At 38.9% G+C, this 12342-nt stretch overlaps 1 protein-coding gene across 2 annotated transcripts in view; it reads left to right on the top strand.

Moving 5' to 3' along the window:
* The window catches only part of ttyh2 (tweety family member 2), a gene marked incomplete in the record, with an annotated part of 93039 nt that overhangs the window by 26907 nt on the left and 53790 nt on the right, over window positions 1-12342 (top strand). For both annotated transcript variants that reach the window (XM_014010479.1, XM_014010480.1), the window contains 1 exon segment: window positions 3151-3323. In XM_014010479.1, coding sequence (XP_013865933.1) covers window positions 3151-3323 — 173 coding nt within the window.

Raw genomic sequence — 12342 nt, forward strand, 5'->3', positions numbered from 1 at the left:
GTGTGTGTGTGTGTGTGTGTGTGTGTGTGTGTGTGTGTTCAGTCTTTCACTGAATGGGTTCTCCATAATTCAGAAGCCTTTATTTTTGTGCCGTGCCACTCAGAAGACAGAAAACCAGAAAGGGACAGAAAAATTGTTGCGTTTATAACTGTTAATACTTTAATAAGGTCAAATTTAATTTACTAAACAACACAAAACAACACGTAAACATAAAGCTTTTCCTTTTTACGGTTGCCCCCAGCTTTTCCAGCCAGGCTTCTCAAATGTGAACTACTGTCCTCGCTGGTTATCCTCATTCTGCCCCGTTCCCTCCCTAATCTGTACTGCCCGGCTGCAGACGAATCACAAGACAGAGGCACTGTGATTTAAACGAGCCTGTCACATGCTGCCTAATTCAAGTAGGCTGTGATAATTCGCCCTTTCACTCGTCATCCGTCCTCGTCGCAAGGACACCAAATAACCTGCGTGTTTCCATGATGATAAGAGCAGCTTTTGGGAGGGGGGCTCCAGTGTTTGTGTGCGCTGCAGGATTTCTCCCCCCTCTTGCGTTCTCCTCATTCATACAATCTAAGACCGTCTCCCACCCATCCCCCTCCTCGCCCAACACACTTATTATCCACCTGAGCCCCAGATCGCCTTCTCATTCACTAAGCCTGCTTCAGTTCCACCAAACTTGTTCCAACTCTCATCAGTTAAACCAAACCCAGACACAAAATGAGGCAGGGTGCTACCCTTCTTTCAGTCAGTTGAAGGCCCCTGTTGGGAAACTATTAAAGCCTGACCTTTTTAACACACTATAAAAGTTAATGTCATGAACAAAATGTATTGAAGAAATCAGAGCAAGAGTTGTTTGTSTTATTTAGGATTGAAAATGGTTACAAAACCATTTTCAAAGACTTTAGGCTCCAACAAACCTCAGTCAGGCAGGTTTTACTAAAATAAAACGTCATGGTCGATGTTGTCTAAGAGCGACGTGTGTAATAGATTTGAAAGTCTCAAAAGAATCTAGGGTCATTTCTATGAGACCAAAAGCCTTTCACACATTGACTGGTGTTATTGTTCATGAGCCCACCATCAGGAGAAGGCTGACTACCCACAGCGTGCATGTCAGGGCTGCAAAGAGAAGAATAAATGGAATGACCAAATCAATCTGACTTTAATTCCAAAGAAATGCTGTGGAGAGAACTTAAAGGAGACATTTATTTGAGTAAATGGATGAACAGATTTTTAAATTGCGAAAAATGTTAATGGTACATGTTTTTTTTAATGTTTAGCGAGGTTTGCTGTCTTTTTTCCTAAATACTTTTATATCTTTGAATTGGTAAAAGGGAGATGTTTTCAAAATATCAATAGGCTTTGAGCTTCTTTTGCACAATGGTTTTATTTGCAATCCATTTCTGCTAGCTGGGAAGATGGGAAATAAAAACATATTTTGAGTGAATAAAACACATTTCCTATCGCAAATACGCCTTCTGTAACAATGCTTTTATAATATAATTTGCACTTTACAGATGTATATCAGATCATTTGCACCACTTTAGCCTCCTGGAGGATATTTCAATTTGCAGTTTACTTGGCACTTTGTATAAACTGTTGACATAGTCTCACAGATTCTATTCATTTCTGCCTTTTAATCCTTCCACTTGACATGCAGGAAACATGACATCCCATTCAAAGAGCAGATGGCACAGCTCCAGAAAGATTTCAGACGAACCTGAAAGGAAGAAGTGTGAAGAAAAAACAAAAGGTCCCGAGCTGGAACCAACCCATCTGCTCACAGATGGATGCAGAATTCATTTGAGGCCGTTACAACAGTCTTGTTGCTATTTTTGTCATCCCACTCCATCTTTTCGCAGAAGGTGGGATGGGGCTAATAGAAAAATGGGGAGAGGAGTGAATGTATGAGGAGGTGTCTGATCTCTAGCTGGAGACATGCTCCCAGGATGCATCTGGCCTTGTTACCAGCGCTGGTGCACACATAATCATCGGCTTTGATGTCTTTTATTACTCATTAATCACAGTAACTGTTTAGAGAAACTTGTTTGTTTGGAGTCCCAGAACACTATGGTTTCATAATGATCTCAGCAGAGAGCCTGTTTGTAGAGAAGAAATATTTTTATTTTGCTATTTATTACAACAAAAAGGACTTTTGGAGACAGTTTTTAATATATGGCTCTTGACGGGGATAGTCTGTCATGAGTCCATGTGAGGAGATGAACCTTTTCTGTGAAATAGTTTAATCTTGAATAGTTTTAGCTGCTTGTAAATTCAATATGACACCAATATTTTAAATAATAGTTAATGACTTTGGCTGTGTTTCAGCTCAGGGGCTGCGTCCTCCGAAGTCCGCATTTGTTTCATCACTGCCCCATGCCGAAGGCTGCCCCAATCCGTGGACTATTTCTCATGCGGCCGATGAATGCGGCCCAGAAAACCCTAAAAAAGGAAGGCTAAAGAGTATCCTCCCGGGCCGAGGACATTTAAAGATTCATTGTGTCAACAGCAAACTAAACAGGATAATTTTTTTACCAAGTCAGTGTAGTTTGGAAGTCCAACACGAGTCGAAGAATTTGCTTTTAAATGTGTTTAGCAACTTAAGCAATGAAAGTTATGCTGCAATGAGATGTTACATCCAATGCGATTACAGGTACGGATACTGGTGCTAAACCCAAATTATTAACGTTTAATATTTATTTACGTGTAACATTTCAACTGTGAAATTATTGCTCCAGTGAAAAGACCTGTGAATAAATGACCAAGTCAGAAGGAGCGTGATGTAAAATGAATCATCATGATAACAGGGTAACTCGTGGTCATGCAAACATACATCATTCAATGACTAGACTGTCTCATTTCACAGAGGTTTTATGCAGCCTACTTGGTCTGCGAAGGGTGTGACCTCGGTGGGTCGAACTGGGACACAGTTTTTGAGCTTGGTGACAATGCAATTATTTAACAGATCAAAGTCTCCTTTGTAGTAAAACAAAACTTGACTCTGTTTTTAGCATGAACACAGGACTTTATGTGAAGTAAGGAGACCACGGTGCTTTTAGTAGAGCAAGAGATACTTGTCATTTCTTTGTGTGATTGTTAAATCTGTACGTCTAAACACGAGGCAAATCATTTCTCTTTCCTTCTCTCCCTCTGTAGTCACTCATATTCCTGGGATGTGTGGCAGCTGCTGGCCTTGGCCTCAACCTTTTATGTTTGGCCATCTACCTGAGCTGTTTGTGCTGCTGCAGCAAAGACGAAGAGGAGGAAAGCAAGAAGCCCAACTCGTGCTGTGTCACCTGGTCGGCTGTCGCTGCAGGTCTTATCACATGGTGAGGGAGCCACGACACAGATGAGCTATGACTAACTGTATTCACCATGCATTTTGTGCTCACTGCTGATGTCTGCCAATCATTCTTTTTGTTGATCTTTCTAAATTCGTAAGCAGCATGACTTTATCACCACCGTAACTATAGTCTTTTTGAAACTTACTGTATCACGTGGATAATATTTGGCATCATGGTCAGTCTTCTGGTTTGATACCATGATTCTCAACCAAAACTTTAACCTATGATCCTAGATTTGACCAACCCTAGCCTATAGACCCAGAAATATGAATCATGACAAAAAAAATCTCAGCTGAAATGAGCTTCAGTCACAGAGTGGAGGTGAGGAACTTTATATCAGATCCACTGCTCCGCCACACCCAAAGGAGTCAGCTTATGTTTGGGCATCTGATCAGGATGCTTCCTGGACACCTTACAGTGCAGGTTTTTCCTGGCAGGGTACCTACTGAAAGGAGACCCTAAGCCAGATACAGAAATCACTGGGGTGGTGGGGATTATGTAACCCCTCTAGCCTGGGACCATTTTTGGTTAGACCAGGAAGAACTATGGAATGTTGCTTGGGACAAAGATGTCTGGATTTCCTTCTTGGAACTGTTACCTTGAGGGTGGTGGGTGGGTGGATGGATGGATGGATGGTGACTACTATCCATTGTGACTCTGAAACAGAGGTAACCCTAGGTAAATCCACAAAAGTAAAAGAAACAAGATAAAACTTGACACCAACCGTTGCTGATGTCCTCCGTTGACATTCAATAGTGACCAGCCGTTAACAGTTTTGTTGGAATCATCAGGCCTTCATTATTCAAATAATCTCATTAGGTGAATAGATGGAASGGGGGCTAAAATGATCTTTTCAAACTACTACACAAAAGTGTTGAACAGGTCTCCTTTTTGATGCACACAACATTTGTTTCAGATTGGACCATGTATGTGTGATTTAGAGKCAATCATGTGCAAAGTGGATAGGGCTAAAGTGATATTGTCAAACTAATAAAGCAATGTGTTTAGCTGGTTTCCCTAATGACACACACAAAACTGTGTGCAGATTGGATAATGTATTTGTAATTTATAGCCAATTATGTGCAAAGTGGGACCATGACTCCAAGACTTTTTTAGGTCCTGAGATGTTACACATGTGTACCAAATTTCATGATTCCAGGTTCAAGCATGAGTTGGGGCTAATTTTTTTAAATAATTGTAGTGGGTGCTGTGGAGGAAATAAGCCATGCCACCCAAAAATTGACTGCATTCCTGTAATGGGTTGGATTAGGATTGACCATAGTGAATTCGGTGCAGATTGGCTGACACGTAGAATTTAGACCCAAATGAATGTCAGCGGCGAGATTTGTAATTAAGCCACGCCCCCCAAAAATTGWACTGCATTTCTGTAGTGGGGTGGATTAGGATCGACCATAGCTAACTATGTGAAAGTCACAGCTTTCTGAAAATGTAACGGACGGACGGACGGAGAGCATTTTTAAGTCCCCCGCCTCGGCAACAGGGGACAAAAAAGCAACTGGACTTCTAATCTATAAATGAAGATATTTCTTRTCCTATCTGGAACCTGTCGATATATTTTTTTAACTCAGTAGTATCAATAATCTTTACACCAAAGCATTAAAAAYAACATCCAGACATTCAATCAAAAAAGCAACGTTTTCTTTGCAACAATTCTTCACTTGCTCAGTATGTGTAAAGTTTTWGGCCTGCACTCTTGTTAGTCCACCTGTGTTATGCAATATCTAAAGGTTCTGCAAATGCCAGGACTGCTTATGCTTAAATTTCATAACCATGCAGTCAGTTTCCCTTCTTTCCTTTGATGAATCCCACTCTCTGATCTTTCTATGGAAAATCTCTTTTGAACCATGAGAAACTGATGTGGTTAGCATTTCACTCTTTGAAAATCTTTGTCAGACTCCTGGTTTCAAAAACTTCATATAAAATAGAATAAWGAATGAAAGATCGGGCATTAATTGCTGTTAGGGTTTAACAGCCTCTGATATTATGAGGTTCAGTAAGCATTTAAATTAGAACTGTGTTTATACATCCTGACTCATTTTATCCTGTTGCTTTTGTGAAAGTCATTGGAGTGTTTTGTCAATATTGCACAAATGTAGATGTTTTATTGCACATTCAGGCCAGCTGGAGGACAGACTTCACTTTTTCTCTAGAACAAAGAAAAGTTATGCATTTATAATCAGTCTACAGTTGGCTCGGATGTGGGCTCATAGAAAAATTAGACTGCATTTAGGGGTTTCACAATTAGTTTTAAATAATCTAAAATTCAAAACAAGAAAAAGATAATCAAAAAAAAGTTGAATAGATCCTCTGGACAAGTTCTTTGTTTTAAGCATTTTGTCTCTTGGTTAAGAGATGACTTGAAGGTAAACGCAGCCTTATAAAAGTGCCTCCACATGGTGGACAAACAAGTTTAACGATGACAATCAAAACTGTTTGTTCCATCAATCTAACAACTGATCATTGGGGCCCTGATTGTCACCATTTATTGACAGAGAACAATGTGCTTGTCCTTCCAKCCACTGGAGCACAAGTTAGGAGTCATCAGGACTTTGTACCACAGAGCAGACAGTGTCCCCCACAGCCAGTGAGAAGGAGAAATCCCACACAAGACAGGCCCTAAAGCAATGTGGTTATCCCAACTGGGCTTTCTTCAAATCAGGCAAGAAACCCAAACAAGACTCCAGCCAGCCACCAGATGAAAATGAGGACCCCAGACCCAGACCAGTTGCGGGAGTTTCAGATAATCTGAGAAGATTATTCTCTAAACATGACATCCCAGTGGCTCTTAAACCATAAAACACATTATGTCAAAGACCAGTTCACCCCAAAGATCTGATCCCCCGCACAAACAGAGTAATGTGGTGTATGCTAAGTGCCAGGAGGACTGTGAACAGGTAAACATCAGGGAAATAAAGCAGATGCTGGCCAAAATGATGGCCCAGCACAGAAGAGCAACATCATCAGGTCTCTCTACTCTGCAGTCTACACTCATCTACAGGCCAGTGGTCACTCTTTCAGGGATGAAGATGTTCTCAACCATGATAGAGAGGAACGTTTGTTTGAGAAAGGAGTAAACAAAGCCATTTTCTGGAAAAAAAAAACCTCCGCCATTAAACCGGGGTGGAGGCCTTCATGTCCAGTTGTCCCCATCTTACAGTGCTGTTATTGCAAGTATGACTCAGCCCCCTGTGAACAAAAGTCGATAATCAGGGCCCTAATGGTCAGTTGTTAGGTTGATGGTCCTCTTTTGCATGTGAACAGTTTATCCACCCTGTGAAAGTACTGTATATAAGGCTTAGTTTACCTGTAACTCTTCAGACTGAAGAAGTCTCTTTTACTGAGATGCATCAGGACATGAAAGATATAAAGTTCACGATGCTTACGATGTCAAAATACAGGTGTTGTGATTAAGTATGCCATTTTTCCAATGTCCAGTCTCAGCACAACTCACTTTGTCCTAATTCGACCCGACTTGGTGCTAAGTTGTCTGACCTCTGCTTTAATTTCAGATAAAGTAATGTAGTAAATGTGATTTGTTTTGGCTGGAGTCAGCTGGATCATTTTAAACCTTTGACCCACTATCTTTTTTTAGATTTCCAATYACGTTAGCCTAACTGCACTGTACCGAACAGATTAATGATACRAGCATTGTATCATTAATTTCAACGTGACGTTTCAGCTGCTTCTGCACTGGTTACCGCTGCTTTGAGACGCAGATTGTATCATTCCTAATAAAGTTACAGAAACACACAGTCTGATTCAACGACGTGAGCACAGGCATCAGCAGATTAGGTCCGTTGGTAAGATGTGCTGTGCAAAAAGTAGATAATTGAATTTGTTACCAGGGTAGTGGAAACCCAACCATGTGACAGGCACGCTCGTCGAGATATTAAATTAGGCTCCGAACATTACCCTCACTTCACCTTTTTGAGCTCATTGTCAAACACAAAGTGATGCTTGGTAGTGTAAAATATCCTGAATCCTCAGCAGAACTGGCTGAAGCCATGTTGTCAGTAACTATTGTCGCACTGTTTTACATCTCCTTCTTGTTTTTTTGTTTTTGGCAGTTTTTGACAAGATAATTGCTGGCCATTAAAAGGAATACAATGGGCCTCATGCAAGAACATGTTCGTATTCTTATCCTAAATGTCTCTTACTTTTGTTCGTACGAAGCGTTCGTACGAACATGTCACGTCAGATTCAACAAACWCTTCTATCTTCAGGAAAAGTGTGTAAATGAGCTGCGTAAATTCCACCTGTTCTATCCAGCTGCTCGTGCACACGAGAGGAGATTAGCATAATTACCACCCCAAAAACACCATATTAGGCTATGTTTCCTGCCTCAGATACAAGGAAGTGTTCATTCATGAAAATGACAGCGAAAACTAAAAATAAAAACTTTACGAGTTCAGAGATTGAAGTCCGTCTGTCAGAGATCCAGAAAAGAAAATCTGTCATTTTTAGCAGGTCAGCTGTGGAATAAAAAGAGCTGCTAAAAGTATAAACAACTGTGTTAAATCATTTTCATTTGTTCAGAAGCTGCAGCGCTGCTCACCAGCATTTTAAAATGATTTCAAAATATGTCTGGCACTTTGGAGAAAACCCAGGACTCGCTGGAGGGATTATGTATCCCCTCTGGCCTGGGAACATCTCGGAGTCCCCCAGGACGAGCTGGAAAGTGTCGCTGGGGAGAGCGGGGTCTCCTGCTGCCCCCGCGACCCGATCATGGATAAGCCGGCCGGACGTAGAATTTATATTGTGAGTCTAAATTATTACATTTAWAATTATAACTCTAATTCAAGCAGAATAGCCCATTGTCAACATAATTATGGAGTGTGATTTATTTCCAACTCTAAATATCTTCAAACTAACGAAATATAAAGTTATTAATGAAGAAAACCCGTCTGGATGACAGCAGACTGACTTCTCGTAAAATATACGACAGGTCTGGACCACTCGTGAATTTTGTTCGTATCTGAAAAAAATCTTAGAAGACAAAAAAGTTGGTGAACGCCACAAATTCTCCTAAATCACTCGTACGCACAACTTAAGAACAAATCTGTGCGTACGAACGGTTCTTGCGTGAGGCCCACTGTGTGTTCTGTGTGTCAAATTACTTTTGGATTACTTGGAGCACTTAACTTGATGTCACAAATTTATTCAACAGTTTCTTTCCGCGAAGGGTCGCAAACGGTTTCTGTTCACACAGAGTAAAGTAGCCTTCATCACTTAAGTACTTGTTACTTAAAATGTAGAGGGGCCTGAAAGCGGCGGCAGCAGTCTTTTTCTTATTAAAGATGCATATTTCAAACTTAAACGAGAAAAGTTGTTGAAACTTTTAACTTGTTGAAAATTTAGTAGAAGAGATTCTCTTTATCTACAATAAACGCTGGTTTTAAACAACACACGTCTCACTCATCTTCTTTTTAAAATGGTTGTTCAGCTGTTACCAAACCACAATGTTTCTGAGTTTACTGTCCCAGTACACCAATGACGTATTTGGCATTTCATCATGTTTTTACTTCTAAGGATTCTAAACATAAGAGTAAATTTATTATTTTCTGGAATTCCTTTGAAGAGCTCATTTGCCCTGATTTAATTTTGTTAAAAGACAAAAGCTGTCTGAGAAAACAGCCTGTAGGAAATAAACGTCCTTCATATGAAGCTATGTCGCTTCTACAGAAAATTGATGTAACTGCAAACTGCTTTTCAGGGAAACTGTCTTCATGTTCATTAGTTCAAATGCTTCTCCTCCTTTTCTGCTTTTTAATGACGTCACACTAAAACAAAATCCCTTTAAATTAGACCAAATAAGTCGTCTTCCTTTTTGATAAATCTTATCATCAGAGTTGGCTTGGATTTTTAGCACTAAAACACAGAAATCTAATTTTTTTATTATTTTTCAAAGACATTGTTCTCTTTAAAAATTTGCTTCAGTACACTTATCAGCTGCGTTTTGTTTTTAGCTACCATTATGTTACTTTTTTTATACCTTTATTTAAACAGGAAAGTCCCATTGAGATTAAAAACTCCTTTTCAAGGGTGAAAAGAGGCAGCAAAAGTTACACAACAATTACAATTATTTATACAGTTAAAATGCCATAAAATAATCATTAAAAATGGTCAGAATTTAAGGAAGTCATCTCTGCTGTCAGTCTGGACATAAAAGTGCTCAATGAAATAAATTCAGATAATCTCCAGTCTTTTTGCAACATGTTCRATGTAGTCGGAGCTGAGCAAACAAATCTAAGTCAAATACCTTTTTTCCCCAGTTCAATGCAGGAAAATAGAATAGAGAGCAAAAAAATCATCTTTTAAATGCAAAGAGTAAGAATCAGCATTTCTCAGTGTGATTAGATCACAGATGTAGGAGGGCAACAGCCCAAGCATGGCCTTATAAATAAAGTGTGCCAATGTTCCAACCTCCTGGTGGACAACAAGGTTTAGTAACAAACCTCAGAAGCAGCAGTATCAATTCTATGGAGATATTGAGCTGAAGTGTTCCTATACAACAGGTCTCTGTGATCTAAAATAGATAAAAATAAATAAAAATATTTGAATCCTCTGCTGTTCATTTTATCCTCTGCTTTGTTCGTTTAAGCCTCTGTTTTGACATTTTAAGTAAGTAAGTAAAATTTTATTTGTATAGCGCCTTTCACAGAAATAAATTCACAAGGGGCTGTACAAACAGTTAAGAACATCCATTCAAGAAGACACACATGACAAACATGGGGGAACAGGTGTACAGGTCACGCAGCAACAAAGACAGAGACAGTTGCGTTACCTTTAAAAAATAAATAAATAATATTAAAGAAAGAAACATGGAACCATTTAAATTCATGCTCTTATTTTGAAAAGAATGGAGTTCCTGTTCTGTGTCCTGTAGCCTGCCCAGAATGCATTGCTTCAGTTTTACAACAAACAGGTAAATTACTAATATATCTGCATGTTTTCTTACTGAAGCCCTGCCATACATAAGAAAACATAAGAAAATGACCAAGAAGCAACAGAACTGGCAATAACTATTATTTGTTTTACAGCCATGATTTAAAAGTCTGTTTCTACAAATCACCTCCCCATTCTGCGCTGATATGTGCCTATCTAGTTTCAGGCAATATCAGCCAAGTCATTCAGCACTCAGCATTAATGTGCATTTTGACCAAAAATGCAATTTCTGTATTTTTTTTAAATAATAGCTTAAAAATGTTAATTAATATTAATTTATTTAGAGATGTTGCATGCTCCCATTACCATCTTTCTGTATCTGCTTGAAGTTCTTTACTCTGATTAGGCTTGACATTGGGCCGAGCCGACGCACAGTCATGTCTGTTCTGATTAACATTATTAAAGCCAAAGCAGATGTCACTCAGCTATGGCTGCAGCTCCACCCATAATCCTTTACAATATTTCTGAAAATATTCTGAGTAGAATCTAATGAAGTTCCTGGAACCAGTCGATCGGTATGACTGATGGTTCTATCATGTCTCTATGCTGAGCACAGTTAGGASGTGAAAACTGGATTTTCAGGCTTATCAGTTCACAGTTTGGCACATTTCAGAGAGTAACATTTTTAAAGTGATCCCTCTCAACATAATACATGATACTAATTTTAGAGCTTCAATGTTTTCATTCTTGAGGTTTCTGCAACCAAGAAATTCTTCTTTTCTTCTCTTTAAGTCAATCCTTCTGACCACCCTAAGCTCTGAAACAGCATGAACATGAAGTCCATAAGCTTTCCATGTTTAAAATGCATATTAAAGTTTTTTGAGTGACTCGATTAGGACAACTTTAAAATCCAAAATCATTCTCAGTTAAGTTTTTTTCTGCCATTTTTGGGAAATGTCTCAAAATCCAAACATGCCACAAACTATTTAAAGTAGCCAAAGGCTTTTTTTCTGCTGCAGGCTGACGTTTCTTTTTTTTAAACCCTGAATTTCTATCCCCATCTTTCATCTCCTCTTTTCTTCATTTATCATCATGACAGTTCAGCTTTTGCTCAATGCATGCCTACACTAATCTATGATATACTTTCTCACTGGGACAAGAAATACTTCAAGGAACAGGGAAAAGGGAATTTATAGGACTGAGGGGGATTAAAAAGGACAATATTCTTTTTTTCCCCTCTCATTTTAATTTCAAGATCTATTTTTTTCCTAAAATATATTCATTTTATTCAAGGAAGTTCATGTTTCTTTTCTTCTGAACACATCTTTATTAAGCTTTAACACAGAAAAAAGTAAGATAAATAAAAAAAAGTACAATTAAACCCACTCGCCCCTATGGAGCCTGCCGTGGGGTGTGGGTATTTTTTTTTCTTTTGCATTCCCTTGCACTACATTTGCGTTACCTCGCAATACCTTTATGTTCCCTTGTAATACTTTTACATTACCTTGCAGTACTTTTACGTTCCCTCATAATACTTTTACATTACCTTGCAATACTTTTACGTTCCCTCATAATACTTTTACGTTACCTTGCAAAACATTTACGTTCCCTCATAATACTTTTACGTTACCTTGCAATACTTTTACGTTCCCTCATAATACTTTTACGTTACCTTGCAATACTTTTACGTTCCCTCATAATACTTTTACGTTACCTTGCAATACTTTTACGTTCCCTCATAATACTTTTACATTACCTTGCAATACTTTTTGTGTTTCCTCACAAAAAACATTTATTACTGTTGTGCCTGCCGGCTTATAAACAAATTCACATGCTCACCATTATACGGGAGTTAGCCTACTAATTCAGTTTTGGAATGAACATGTCACAGCCACGCGTGGAGGTTTGTAATATGCAGATATTTTAACTCTATGCACCCACACAATATCACCGTCAATTTTCCTTTAGTTTCTCAAGGGTAAAGCATGTCTATACTTCTCTCAACCAATGACCATATAGAACTGTTGACTGGGGCTGTGTATTGGCAAGAATTTGGCGATACGATACATATCATGACAGAGGGGTCACGATACGATAT

This window comes from Austrofundulus limnaeus, unplaced genomic scaffold (assembly GCF_001266775.1).
Source record: "Austrofundulus limnaeus strain Quisiro unplaced genomic scaffold, Austrofundulus_limnaeus-1.0 Scaffold69, whole genome shotgun sequence".
NCBI classification, from domain to species: domain Eukaryota; kingdom Metazoa; phylum Chordata; class Actinopteri; order Cyprinodontiformes; family Rivulidae; genus Austrofundulus; species Austrofundulus limnaeus.